This window comes from Crocodylus porosus, unplaced genomic scaffold (genome assembly GCF_001723895.1).
Source record: "Crocodylus porosus isolate Cpor-Errol unplaced genomic scaffold, CroPor_comp1, whole genome shotgun sequence".
NCBI classification, from domain to species: Eukaryota; Metazoa; Chordata; order Crocodylia; family Crocodylidae; genus Crocodylus; species Crocodylus porosus.
Genome location: NW_017728923.1, coordinates 16558952 through 16574209, shown reverse-complemented (window position 1 = coordinate 16574209; position 15258 = coordinate 16558952). Strand labels below are relative to the sequence as shown.

General features: G+C 46.5%; 1 protein-coding gene across 2 annotated transcripts in view; it reads right to left on the bottom strand.

Annotated features, from left to right (window-relative positions):
- PARN (poly(A)-specific ribonuclease) overlaps nt 1–15258 on the bottom strand; it is a 123150-nt gene that overhangs the window by 52187 nt on the left and 55705 nt on the right. For both annotated transcript variants that reach the window (XM_019540130.1, XM_019540131.1), the window contains exon 21: nt 8841–8915. In XM_019540130.1, coding sequence (XP_019395675.1) covers nt 8841–8915 — 75 coding nt within the window. The remainder of the gene's footprint in view (nt 1–8840; nt 8916–15258) is intronic.

Here is a 15258-nt window from a genome sequence, read left to right as displayed (position 1 = left end):
AATTAAAATGCTCATCTAGATAGATCATCCCATATTACAATTACTGCAAACTCCTTCTTTCCAGGCTCAGCTCCCAGGTTGTTTCCCTCCAGTCTACCAATATTATCTTCTTTGATCTGTGTGATTAGGTTGCATGCCTATAAAAAGCATGTCATCTTAAGAACTGGAAACAGTTCCCAAAAGTGTGATTGGTATATTCTTTAGCATTTAATTCATCCGAGTCATTTGCTATAACTGGCTATGAACTTTCAAGAATTTAGGGATTGTGGTAGAGTGTAAGAGTAACACTCAGAGAAATTATATACACTTCTCTGCTCCCCACTTGGAGCTGATATTGGTCAATTTCAACTCTTTTTCGACTTTAGACGAAAGAAGATAGTGCCAGATTGAACTCCTGCCAGCACACTGTGCGGAGAGTAAAGACTTATGTTATACTGAACACAGTTGAAGTTATTTTTGAATATTTGCCCAGATGAATGCACATATTTTTGGCTGCTGGAACTTTATATAGATCTACTATCTAGACACTGTGCATATTTGGAACACAAAGCTGGAGCTCATTCTAAAGTTATTAGCACCAGACATCTTTAACTTTCATCAACATTGTTCTGCTCTCAGTCCTTTGTCTTCCCAACATTAGCTCATTTAGCACTATATTCCTAAATTAACCATTCGCTTAATATACAAAAGGTAGTAGAAAATAAATTATACTATTTACTCCCTTTTCAGTAGTATAATAACCAAATATATGGATAGAAGTAAACAGCTGAGTTTTGTAAGGCAATATTTTGGCATATTAAAAACTTCTGTATCTTTACCTTCCACGCTTTTTCTTCTATAGAGTTATTGTGATGTGCAGTAAGCATGGGAAATAGCAGTTGTTTACATCTTTGCTTCCTACTTATGCAGCTTACAATTATACATCACAATTCCAAAATTAAACTGACCTTTGCAACATCTAATATATAATGTAGCCACAAGGGAAGCTACCAACAGGCAAGTTCACTGATACATTTGGTTAGTTATTCTTGTTCATTGTAGTATGGCTATTGCTGGTTATAATAAGCTTACTGCAGAAGAACTATACTAGTGGTTCTCAACCTGCGTTATGTGGCAACATGGAGTCCCTTGAGATCCTTTCAAGGGTGCCAAAGGGTGAACTGTTAGGTATGTAAACATGATGCACAAGATAAATCCAGAGATTCCAAATAGGAATTCAGTGTTAAAACCGTTCTGCCCTGTTGCGGTCTGAGTTCTTTGCAACAAAAGACCTGCTCTATTCTTTTTTTTTTTTTTTTTTTGTATTAAAAAAGTGGATGAAAACTAAGACCTAGCATTTTCCAAGGAGTCTAACGAGGGCCTAATGTCTAAAAAAGGTTGAGAACCACAGATCTACATTCCTTGGTGGCAAAAAGGCTTTTAGCTGGGGATCTTTCTTTGCTATGCAAGGTTTTGAGAAAAAAATCTAAAATGCATTTAAGAATTATTATGTCACCTACAGGGCTGTGCCCTTAAGACACTCTGGGAGACTGAGTAAAATGGAAGTCAAACTCCACGTGTGGGTTTTCCTTACAAAAGGTCCCCATGCTGTTTGACAATTCGGCTGGGGTAGACATTTCAGAAAGCTGGAGCCTGAATTAATTCAATCTTTGCAGGTTAGTCTAACTTGTCTAGATTGAACCAATTTGCAAGTGAACAGACATTCAGGAAATGTAGGCTCATGCCTGCAATAGCTCAGGCCAGAAGACGAGGGATGCTAGAGCTCGCCCTTGGCTGCAGGGAAGCTGTGCTGGGGCAGGGGGAAGGGTGTGTCCAGGCCCCAGCAGTGGCCAGTTCACTTGAGGCTAAGGAGGGGGATTTCATTCCCCCGCTTCCTGCCCCATTGACATGGACCCAAGCTGGGGTCTGCCTGGTACTCCCCCACTGCTGCTGCACTGGCTAGGGCGAGGGTGCAGCCAGATGCCAGCCAGCACGACCGTTGAGGTAGAGGGGGCAGGGAAGGGGTTTATTCCTCCCTCTGCCCCCGGGGGACTACAGCCAGGATCTGTGACTCCCAACCATTACCTCTGCCAATTGCTGCCTGCACAGGGCAAGCAACAGGACAAGTTCCTTCCTTGCCCACCGCACCAGACAGAGGGGGAAAACAGTCCTTCAACAAGGGGCCAGGGAGGGTAGCTATTTCTCCCTTATGTCTGGCAGGGGGTAAGAGGGTAGGGAAGGAGCTTGTCCCACACAGGCAGCAATTGGAGGAGGCAGTAGTCGGGAGTCACAGATCCTGGCTGTGACCCCCTCAGAGGCAGAGGGAAGAATAAACCCCTTACCTGCCCCCATGCAGGGAGAAATCGTCAGTGGCAGTCACAGCTGGCAGACCATGGCTGTGGTCCCCCAAGGACAGAGGGGGAAATAAACCCCCTTCCTGCCCCCTCTGCCTCTGGAGGCCATGCCACCTGGCATCTGGCCACACCCCCACCTTTGCAGCAGTGAGTGGGGAGTGCCAGGCAGACCCCGGCCCAGGTCCATGCCAGTGGAAGAGAAAAGGGGGAATTAAATCTCCTCCCTGGCCAGTTCACTTGAGGCTACTGCCAGGGCTAGCCATGCCCCTGCTGCTGGAGCAGCGAGCGGAGAAATGCCTGGCAGAGGCTGCTGCTAGGATGCACTCCCAGCACTGAGAAAAGAACTTGTCTACTGCGTAGCATGCCCTTACGGGTGGGCAATGGAGGCAAGTGTCCAGGGCACCGTGGTTAGGGGGCCACTGCATGCACATGCGTGAGCTGCCTGCACTCACAGCAATGTTCTCCCACCACCCAGCCCTGTCCCAGGTGGGAGGAGCGGTGCACCATGCCACCCTGCCTATCTACCTCTGCCTGCAGCGGTGCTGCTGACTTACGGAGGGGGCAGCATCTCATATTTCCTTAAAAATAATACTATTCCCCTAACGATAACCCATCTCAAATTTTAATAACTGGTTTGAAAGATTTCCTTTGAAATAGTTTACCTATACTGAAGAACTATGATTTGCCTTAGGAAAATTGGCTTTATTCACCTGGGCAGCATTCCAACATTTATTCTAAGAAAAAAAAAAAAGTGTGCTTTTAGTCAACCTTGGTGACTTTTCTTCAAATTAACAGCACCTACACAAATGTTTTAGATCCCTCCTTTCCTTTTAAATATTATACAAAGTCTATGCATCTAGACTGAAACTGGAAGGGACATAAAAGACTTCTAAAATATTGTTTACTTGGGAAAGTTTTTTTTAAAATTGCGGAGGGTTATGCTCTCTTACCTTGGCTAAAAGGCAGTTCAAATACATCTTACTATTGTCTTCACATGTCTATTATGACTTGGTTCAAATATGGTCCGTCTTTTATTGGCAAAGTTACTTTAGTTCTCAAAATGCTGCACCATATAACATGGGCAACATTTTATTTTGTGGATCAATATAATGCCATAACAATCTATCCCAATTAACCAAGCAACAAATTTTCCAAAATTAGAGCCATAAACTAGATTTCACTGTCCACTTGATTTTTCAACTGATCACTTCCCTGAGCTCTTCAGGCTTGTAGGTCAGCCCTCTTCTCCCCCATTTCATTTGCTGAAAATCAGTTAAACATCACATACTTACTTACAAATAAGCCTACAAAGACTAATACTGAGATTCATAATTAGTTTTCCATTCTGTTTTAGATTATTAGAAAGATTTAGATTATTATTTATATTATCATCAGCTTTATGTAAAATTTTCAGTGGTCATAAACCAGATATTTCAGCCTTTCTTCACTTTGTCCTGTCCAATACATTTTTATTTAAAAATAAACAAAACCTGCATCTCTACTTTTGATCTTAATTTTGCACTTTTCCTTACTAATACAAGGGAAAACTGCAATCATAAAAATATCGAGTGAAACCTGACTTGTAAATTGAGACTAGATGAAGGATGCTTTTTTAACAGTCCTCAGGGAAATTACAGAGAAGATGAGTGATGGCTGTGAAAGCTTGGATAGTCCCTCTTGCACAAAAATGCAGGACAGTGGCTAGGGCAAGATTGGGCTGAGGTAACAAGTCTGCCACAAAGAAAATCAAACTCCGCTAATGGTGGCAACCTATTAGGTGTAGAGAAACTGGAGCTTGCTGCACCCAATTCCAGAGCCATGCCATAAAATTATAATAGTCATAATGAAGGTTGGCACAAAAGTGGATGAAGATGGTGAAAGTGTTATTGAGAAAAACAAACAGTTGCTCCACTAGTGGTTGCCACCCAGTAGGCATCGAGTTAGATAGGCCTCAACCCTCTACCACATCCAAGCCTAAAAATAAGTGATGGTTCCTCTAAAAGGAAAATCACTGGAAGACCTGACACACTCATCACACGTATATATCCAAGCTAAGAGAGCAAGAGAGAAAGGCTGAGCTAGTGCAACTAAAAAAGTCAATGAAACTACATATACATTTCAACTGAACTAGCAACTAAAGAAAACAAAAGACTAAATATACATTTCAAGTAAAACCTGTAAAAGGTACACTGAACACAGGAAAGATGTCCAGTATGTGACAAAATGCACGCCTTGCTAAACACAACCTCATATTCCCCAAAATAGGCATCCAATGTCTAAGGTGTTACAAATGTCTCAATCATTCAATGTCTGTCTGGAGTTTTGTAAAGAGACCATCACTGGTACAGGCTATTGCAAATTTGCCCCATTGTCAAATGAATACAGCAAAACAGGTCTGGTAACCAATGCCTCTAGGTATCCTGTTTAGCCACTCAAGATCCATCATATTTAACTGACCTAGAACGTCCAACAGTGATGTTGTCAGTGGCAAGCAGGGACCACCAGCAGACATTGCTGGCCACGCTGGCAGTGGGGCGGGGGGGGAGGGGTAGGTGCGAGTAACCACTGCCCGCAGAAGCTGGCAGTGGTCAATCTCAGGGGGGGAAGGGGGCATGTGCCCCCCCCGTGCTTCCCCTACACATCACCTATGACTTCCAAGCTAGTCAATAGCTGCAAGAAACACAAGTCTTCACACCTGGACAAATCTGAAAACAGGAGCCCGGCAATTTAACAATTGTTAATGTGATGGACCCCTTTTTCCTCCCTGTTTTGTTCCTACTTTAAATCAACCAGGCATCAAGGAAATTGCTTTGAACCCCTACAATTAAAACAGTATAAAAATCAAGACGGAACTGCCAGAACAGTGTGCAGTCCAGGGAAGATCAATCCTGCACCCAGCTCACAAGTGAAAGACCCACGCTCTGTAACAGCTGTAAAGAAAAGAACTGCTTCCTGCCTGCTTGGGTAAAAAAATCTCTTGCACCTAAAATAATACAAGGACCGTAACAGCTGATATACTGAATATTAAGAAAGAGTCTTTTTTCTGTCACTTAGTTTTCTAGCTTCTTGGTAGTTATTAAAGCAAGCCTTTCTGATATTAATCAACCGAGTGTTGTTTCGATTCTTAAAGCACTAGGTTTAAAATCTGGTTTGCAAATGCAACAACGAGGATTGGCTTTTCTCTGTGGCTGTAGGGGACAATACCAGGAGTAACAGACAAGCTGTAGCAGGAGAAGTTTAGGTTGCAAATTAAGTGGCCAAGCATTGGAACAGGTAACCTAGAGAAATTGTGGAGTCTCCATCCACAGAAATTTTCAACAGCAGGTTAGGCAAACATCTGGCTTGGAGAGTTTAGTCATAGAGGACCCCTGAGCAGGGGCCTACACTAGATGGCATTGCTCATGAGCTCCCTTCCAGTCCTACTTTTCTATGATCCTGTGCTACATAACTAAGATGATTTGTATCCATCTGCAGGACAAAAAATTGATTACATGAATTAGCTAGCTATGCAGGTAAGTTTCTTCTATTCTGTTGATCATTCAGTAATATGCAAGGATACTGGTTTTCTCTGTTTAAAAATCATAAATTCCCTGATAAAAACCCTGTGAATTCTGATAAAAAAACCCAAATCCACATCTTTTTTGTGATTAAAATGAACCACAGTACACACACACACACACACACACACACACACACACACACACAGTGTATACATATCAGTTGACCACAATATTTTATTGATATATTTACAATTCTAAAGCCATTTGGAAGCCTCAATCACTGTAATAAAATAAATTCTAAAGACCTATAAATGTTGGCATTTGATTTTGGGGTTTTTTTAATCACGGAAAAAAACCAGAGCTCCCCCTGCCCCCTTCACTCACTAGGACATGGGTCCAGCTGCAGCTGTGCCCCATGTTGTTTTGTATCGCCGAGCAGCCCATATACGCTGGTGCCATGCCCTTGCCATTGCCCCTCACTCCCAAACCACAGCTCCGTCCCCCCCAGCTGCCAGGGCTATGGGTCATGGGACCCAGGTCTGTAGGCCCAGACCACCTGCAGCAGCACCTGAACCCTGGCTGCTGCTCATAGGAGGCAGCAGCTGCTGTGGCAGAGTGGAACCTGTCTCCACCCCCCCCCCAAAACCCCTCACAGCCCTAGCAGAGCCCATTGGGGGGGGCGGGGAGATGAGGGCTGCAAACTTAGGCTCCCTGCCCTGCTACCCTCCTCCCAGGGTCTCCGCAGCCTAGTGGGCAGGACCCGGTGTGGAAGGGCAGAACAGGGCCAGGCGAGGAAGACTGGTGCCACCACTGGGAGCTCTGCACTGCCATGGCAAGGCACTCCCTGCCTGCCCAGGAGCAACAAGGGACAAAAGTCTGTGCTGTCACTCCCGCTGCTGCCAGACAGGCAGGGGTGCCTTGCTATAGCAGCACAGGGCTCTCAGTGGCAATGAGCTTCCTTATCCAGCCCCACTCTGCTCTGCAGCACCAGGTCCCACTTGCCGGGCTGCGAAGGCCACAGGAGAAGACAGCAGGGCAGGGAGCATGAGCCTGCAGCAGGCAGCCCACCCACAACCGACACACAAATCTGAGGGGCATGTGCCTGACCCCCCCCTGGGAGTGCATGCAGTGTTGGGGAGTCAGCCACCCCGTGACAAGCTGCCTGATGCTCCACCCCTCTCCCTGCCGGCCCTGCAGCTGCGCATTCTGGCCCCAAGCCCCACACAACACCACAGCTGGGAAGCAGCCCCGGCCCTACCCAACTCCCTCCCCTCCCTATGGGGGCCTCAATCCCTCCCCCCTGCCACCAGACCTACCTGCAGGGAGCTGCTCTCCAGACTATGGGGCAGCCACATACATGTGAGCATGCACGTGCACATGGCGCACTCTGCCTGACCGCCCTCTCCTCCTTCCCTCCACAGTAGGGGGGCTGAAACTCTGCCAGCCAGCAACGGGAGACCCACAGTTTCCCACGTTTTTCTCCTCAAAATGAGAAAGTCTGGGTTTTTCTCCTCAAAATGAGAAAAATACGGGTTTTACCGCGTTTTCCACGGTAAACAGAAAACCCAGATCCATGGTGACAACACAGTAAATTCAAACTAACATAAAAAGCAAATGTGAAGAAGCTACAGGCAATTCTTTAAGATCACTCAAAAATAAGCCATTTAATTCTAAGGTAACTTTTGGCTTTACTTCCAGAAGATTTTCTTGGCTATTTTTTCATTGCATACAATCAGTGATTTCATTCAAACTTCTACACCGAAACTAGAGTTTCCCACTGGAGCATCTGCATGCCAAGAGATCAGTAGTTTAAAAGAGTATCCTTCTCTCTACTTTATTTAATCGCCATTGCAAATTGATATAAATTGAGGGAGCTTAAACACTAATATAAGCTAAGTACTTTGCTCAACGGGATTAAAGTGCCTCCTCCCTAAATTTGATAAATCAGAATCCAACTTCAGAAAAAACATTAAAAATTAACCGTCTAAAAGGGAAACGTTAACACAAAATATGCCCCCCACTCCCAACCTCTCTCATCCCTGAATTTACTCTACAGCCACACTTCTTAAAATGACCTTCCTGTGCTTACATCATCAAAAAACTTGAGTCATTACTGATCAAACTACTTCAGGAAAAAAGCCTTTACAAAACTTGTTTTTGGTAAGTAATATTTTGACATAAGAAGGCAGCTACAGTGAACATCTTAACAAAAGATTATTAATATATGAATCAGAGGGAAGTATCAAGCAAATAAACTTAGTATTTAAAGGTTAACTTTAATTTTCCATATAACAAGTTCCTGCATAATGCTGATGGCATTATCAAGTACATGAAACAAGCCTGAACAGTTATGCCAAGGACTCAATGGCAAAGATTAGTACTTACAGTCGCTGTAGTTTTGCTTTATGATTGTCTACCAGTAAATAGATTTAGTGCACATGGGGAAAAAAAAGTCTAAAGTATAGATTTTTTTTTATAGGTAAAAAATCTAAAGTATCTAAAAAAAATCTAAGTATATCTGCATTGAGCCAAGCAGTTTGGTACTTCAATGGTCCTTCAACACCTGCTAAACTAGTTGCTGTGAAGCCCCTAAACTCAATGTATTCATTTTAGGTCCCAAAAGCCTTGTTGCCTGCATACTGAGGTTTGGGGGTTTTTTTTGCTTGTTTGGGCTATTTCCACAGTGCTCTAGAGCCTGGAGCCTCTGCTGGTTTCCCCTATGCTGCTCAGGAAACAAGCAAGGCAGGAGAAAGAACAGGTTCTGAAACACTGCCTATCAAAAGACTCTGTAATGGTTGAACATGAATGGTATTCAAATTCAAAGAGAGAATTACTTAACACAGAAACAGTAGTTTTAAGGAAACATGATTGACTATGAAATTCAATATTTAACAGATAAAAGGAAACCAAAGGTAAGGAAATTTCAGAAGAGTCAGCAACATCCCTTTTTAGTGTCTACTGAGCCTACAGATAAGTCATAAAATGAGACAGTACTAATAACACTTACCTATTTGTACTTGCTCTGGCTGGCTTAGCGACACAAAGGCTGACGTATCATCAATCCAGGACACCTGAATATTACCTAAAATTGAGATACAAAAGGTTATAAGAAGTTAAGACACTGCACATAATTAAAAAAGAGTTTAGTTATGGTAATGGAGTTCAAGATGCTTTTATTCACATTATTCCCTGTAAACACGTAAAGCCCACTGACATTAGCCCAAAATCTTTTAACTAGCAGCATTTACTAGTATTGTGACATCCATCACCCATGTACTTGGAGATTCTTAAAGCTAGGATGAAAACTTAAACTACCAGTACTGTTGTTTGGTACTCTCTCAACAGCCTGGTGTTTCAGAGTCCTCTCAATTCTGCAAAAGCTTTCAAAATAGTTCCGGTTGTAGTTACCTTAGAATTGGTGTTACTGTTTTATATTATTTTAAGTAAGAATGCCAACTAAAACAAAATTGAAGCAATTTCTTCCATGGAATTTGACCTTGATACCAATGACTAGTGGTGATGGCAGAGAAGAGATCCCTAGTTTTAAAAAGACCTGCCCTGCCTGAAAAACTGATACTACTCTATGACAGACTAGTGCAGCTCCAGCTGTCATTCATACAGTTTCTTCCTAATATGTGCATCCAAGTTAAGGACTCCAAATCAGTGGGGAACGACAGTCCCTCATGGAAGGCAGCTAAGCAGCACCACAAAGAATGCCATTTGCTACCCTGCAACTACAAGTTTTTCAGTATCTGTCTACACTAGTGGATGGCAACATTTGAGTACAGGCTGCTTCAATAGAGCTTAGCTCTAAACATGAGCTGCTTTGAACCTGGCCTGTGCCGCTGCAGTCACCAGTCCTTCCCTCTCTCCACAGCACCCTCTCCCTCTACACATACACAATACTGCCACGACCGCTTCTCCCAGGGAGAAGCAAGTGAAGCCCCCCTGCCACCAAAATGCTGCTAAAGATCTCTGGTCCCACGTGCTGGATAAAATAGCTCTACTGGCCATAGGGTGACCCCTGGTCTACACAAAGATCCACTGAAGGTGAATAACTACAAGTTACCCATCAAGAAAATGGCTAATAAAAGTTGCTTCTAAACAACAATTAAAAACAGCATCACTATATTGATCTGCTTCAGAAGTTACACTAAGGGAACAGTAACTGGTAAAAATGTCCGAGTTGAACTCCAGCTACATGCCAGACAAATCTCAGACTCCTGTAAGGCAAGATTATCACCTATGCCTCAGAAAAGGGGTACTCAACCTCCAGGCTGTGGGCTAGATCCTGCCCAAGACACCATGTAATTCAGTTTGTAGGGCTCCCCAAGCATGTTGAAATTTGATGAAAGGAGAGCCATCGCACCTTTTCCCTGCTACCAAATCTCCAGAGCCATGGGGAATCCCAGGACCTGCACACTAGATCAGGTGTCTAATCTCTGGGACCCAATCTAGCCCTTGGGAGTAGAAGGGGACGGTGCCAGGCCCAACTGTGGCACACAGGAGTAGTGCCAATCTCCTGGGGCCCCAATCCCAGCACGTGGGGCTCCATCCAGCCCATGGACTGGCCTCGGGTCACTCACTTGGCCTGTGGGTTGAGGTTGAGCACCACTGGATTAGACGAATGCATGCTCTAACATGAGAATGGAGAGCTATTTGTTCAGGTATAAGAGACCTAACAGAAACCTGAAACCCACTATGAGTGCCCCTGGGTAGAAATCTGTCCTTGCCTTGGATTTATTATCAGAACCTTTTCAATTCTGAGAGATTTTAAAAATGGCTTTGGTTCTGAATAAGTAAAACATAACTTTAAATATAGTCATATGAAACAAGAAAATAAAGAAGTTTGGAAAGAGATATGGGAAATTAAAAAAATAACAATTAAAATATTGGGTGTGGTCTGGGAGTAACTGTACGTCTAGGACTGGTATATGGGCAGGCCTTCCCATCAGAGCTTTATTTCAGTTAGTGAACTGAAGAAACAGACATTAATACTTCTATGTTTAGGAAAATAGTTAACATTAGAGGTGTACCAATGCATTGGTGCAATATTGGATTGACAACGATATAAAGAAAGTTAGCTCTATAAGATATTAGCTTGATAATGTGCATCAGATACCGGCCTATAAAGTGGCTGATATGTGGCCCATGCATGCGAGCAGCCACAGAGCAGCACATAGGTGGTGAGGAGCACAGCCTGGCAGCTTGGAGAACTGCATACAGCTGGTAAGTCTGTTGTGGTAGATGGGGAGGGGGAAGGGAAAGGGTGTGGGGGGGGTGCAGAATAAGGCCCCCATGGTAAGGAAAGGAACGGGGCTTGGGCAGGCGCTGCCCAGCCAGGTCAGAGTGGGGGATGGAGCCGTGCCTCATCAGGGGGGCGCAGGGCAGCTCCTACCACTGCGTGCACCCCAGGAAAACATGGGAGGAGGGGCGTGTGCCCCAGATGTGTGGGGTGGGCTGTTGCCAGGGCTGCACTGGGCTCTTGGGGGGGGGGGGAGGCTCAGCCAGGCTGCAACAGCCCCCTTCCAGCACTGCTGTCGCCTGCCCCAGCCCCCCACTGGGAAACGCTCGGTGTAGTCCCAGCCTACACTGGGAGCACACCCCACACAGATCTGGGGACACAGCCCCCGCCCCCGCTTCCCCTGTGCACTCCTGAAGTGCGCACAGCAGCAGGAGCCACCCCACCTTCCCCACACCCACTGGATAAACCACAGCTGTCCCATCCCTGCCCCACCTTGGTTGGGCAGCACCTGCTCCAGGCTCCTGCCCAAGACCTATGTCTTCCCTCAGAGCAGGGGCCTTGATCTGCCACGCCATGCCTCTTCCCTCCCCCCTCTCATTCCACCACAACAGACTTACCAGCTGCACGCAGCTCTCCAATTTCCAACACAGCTTGGATCGGTATCAGCCCCAAAAATCTCTAGCTAACATGACAGATTCAAAAGGACAGCAGTGCTACATTCAAATCCCCAGTAAGAAAAAAAAAGTGAAAAGATAAGCCAGCCATTTTAGGTATCTGTACACAGCAAGGTGGAGATAAAAAAGGAACAATTCTTAAAGCCACAGATGAAAAAGAATGGCCAACTGCACCCTGTTAAAACTGACTGGGGCTTAACAAATCTCTGGGTCTGAGGGCAAAGTATAACCTCTGGTACACAGAGTACCAGGAAAAACCCTAGCTTTGACAGAGAACAGGATCAAATATTTCAAATGCGAATCATGAGTTCTGTGTACACTTGACAAGTGAATTTGTAAATCAAATACACTCAGGTCTCTTTATGCAAATTAGTTTTGTGCAAATTCACTTATACGCAACAACCTTATTTATACCAGAAATTCACTTTGTGTAAGATCGGATTTTTCTTGCAGAAAGTCAGGCAGCAATGAGCTCCCTGAAGACTGGCAGAGTTCCAGCCTGCAGGGAGCTGGGAGAAGCGGACAGCAGGCAGAGAGACAGGGTCATCACGTGCACGTACAGCACATGCATGTAGTCCTAAGTGGCCTTGAGGGCAGCTCCAGCAAGTAAGTTGCCGGGGGGGAGGGAAATTGGGGCCCCTGTAGGGAGGGAGCTGGGCAGGGCCGGGGCTGCTGTCCAGCTGGGGGGTGCTTGGGGCCTGGAGCCACAGTGTGCAACTGCAGGGCCCCAGCAGGAAACGAGCCACCAGAGGCTTGATCCTGTCAGGGGAGGGCTGGCTCCCCACTGCTAAAGACACTTGGAAGGAGAAGGGGCAGATGCACGAGCGCAGTGGGCCCTGGCCCCGATCCCGAGCTTGGCTTGACTCCTCTCCCTGCCTGGTCCCAGCACCCCTCACTCCGTTGCCCTAGCCATGTACCTCTTGTGGTGCAGAGCTGCACCCCTCAAAAAGCAGCAAGCACAGGAGGTGCGTTCCCAGGGCAGCACAGGATGAACAGCCACCATTTCTTGCCACCCTGCTCCAGGTGCCTCTCTAGTCCAGTGGGCGTGACCCAGAACGGCAGGGAACAGCAGGGCTGTGCAGAGAGGCTACAAGCTCCCTGCTGCACCGGGTCATGCCCACTGGGCTGTGGAAGCAAAGAAGCAGGGGACAGTGGGGCCGTGCAAAAAAGGTGCTCACCCCGCATTGCCTTGGTGACGTGCCTGCTGTGCGGGCCACTGCTTGCAGCATGGGGCAAGCACCTTCTCCGTGATGCCCCACTGTTCCCCGCTTCCCTGCCCCAGATGTCTCCACAGCCCAGCAGGCTCGACCTGGTACAGCAGGGAGCTCATAGGCTCTCTGTGCAGCCCTGTTGTTCCCAGCCACCCTGGGTGGCTCCTGCAGGACTGGAGAGGTGCCTGGGGAAGCGAAGTAGGGCGGAGCCAGAAGTGGTGAGCAGCCAGCATTTCCTGCCGCCCTGCTTTCCTCCCCCAGGTGCTTCTCCAGCCTGCCCCGTCCTGCTCTGGTGACACACCCCCTGCATGTGCCACTGCTTGCAGCGCAGAGCTCACAGCCTCTCTGTACAGCAGTTATTGTATTGTGCAATTAGTGTTTGAATTTGTTATGGTTTGGGGGGGGGGGCAGTAGAGCGAGGCTGTTATATATCCTTTGTAATTACATGTAATAATGAATTCATTCTCATTTTATGTGAGGTTTTTTTGGAACGCAAACCTCACAAAGAGAGACCAGAGCGTATTTCTTTGTAATGAAACTTTCTTAAAAACAGGTAGCATGTTTGTGTCTCAAGCATAGCTGATTCATACAAACATAGGCAGACTCTTAAAGCATGAAACCATAAATCAGTCTTAAGACCTACATCCAAGCTCCAAAAGACCTATAAAGTAACTAGTAAACTGCCTGTCAAGAATGATTGGGGTGGGGGAGGGAACAGAGCACACTACCCACCACCCCATGTTGCCACCACCTGCCACTCTCTCCCTTCCACCATGGCGGCACTCCACCATGCCGGTCCATCCCCTGCATCCCCCTTTGCCAAGGACGGAGCGCTGCTACAATGGCAAAGACAGAGCTGGCCACTGCCACCTCTAAGGAGCAGGTCCAGGGTGGGGGTGGCAGCAAAGCCAGCACTACTGGCCTTACCACACCCCCACTCCAGCTCCTCAGTCCCCGGTATCATGGCGGCGCTCCACTGCATGCGTCTGTCTGTGCAGAGCACTCCGATTGGTTGTTTCAGCTAGCATGGTCATTGGCTGCAGAGACAACCAATCAGAGTGCTCATAAAGCATTACGAACAGACTAAGGGTTTTATTATATTAGAAACTTTTGTTTTTAAATCAGGAGATACAAACCAGGTAACTAAATGGTAATGCTAACGAGCTATTAAAACAAAACAAACCAACCCAAGCCTAAGCCATAGCTCTGTATCTCTGTCATGGGCAACAAGGAGGAATTAATTTGTGGTTGCTGAGTTACAACGCTGGCTAAAGGACTCCAGGCTTACACACAGGGCATACATTGTCAACATAAACACCAAGTGGAAAAAATACTTAGAGTTCTATCATGAAACTATTTAGTTTTTTTACTAAAGGGGTGAGGGACAGGGCCTTCAGTCACCTGATAAAAAATACACAAACAGAATTATGGCATTTTAGGTCACATACTAATGAAATGCAACAGTTTAATTCCAAAAGACAATTAAACATCTGAAGTACATTTTTTTCTCAATGTTCTACCTTAAAATACCTAGTTACTCCTTTCATAACTACAGCTTATATTACCAAAAACATTCTATTTTCTTTAGGGGTGCACAGATAGAGATTTTGAGGGCCAATACTGATAGCCAATTTTTAAAGGAAGCATATCAGCAGATACGATCTGATTTTTGACAGCTGCATGCAGCTGGTAAGTCCATTGTGGTGGAAGGGGGGAGAGAGAGGAAGGAAGGGGCATGGAGCGGGGAAGGGTGGGACAGATCACCCCCCCCCCCATGGTGAGGGAGGGGGCAGGGACAGGCACTGCCCAGTTGGGGTAGGGCAGGCACAAGATGGAGCCATGGTTTGTCAGCAGGAGGGGTGTGAAGGGGCAGCTTCCACCACTACATGCACGCCAGGATGGCATGGGCAAGGTGTGTGCATGTCCCCAGATCTGCGCAGGGCACGGCAGGTGGGCTAGAGCCAGGGCTGCACCAGGCTCTTCTCAGCTGCAGTCACCCCAAATTTTGCCATAGCTTCCCCCATAGCCCTGCTCCCAGCACTGCCGCTGCATGCCTGACAGAGCCCCAGCTCTTCCCGGCACGTGGGTGGAGGCAGGGTTTTGAGCCAGGGCTGTGCTGCGACTGCACTGGGAGCAGGGCTACAAGGGGGCTATGATGAAACCTGAAGTGGCTGCAGTCCCCTCTGTAGACCCCGCTCTGAAACCAGCTCCTTCCAACAAGAGCCCAGCACAGCCCTGGCTCCAGCCTGCCTGCCTCCCCACCCCCCACAGAGATCCAGAGGCACATACTGCCCC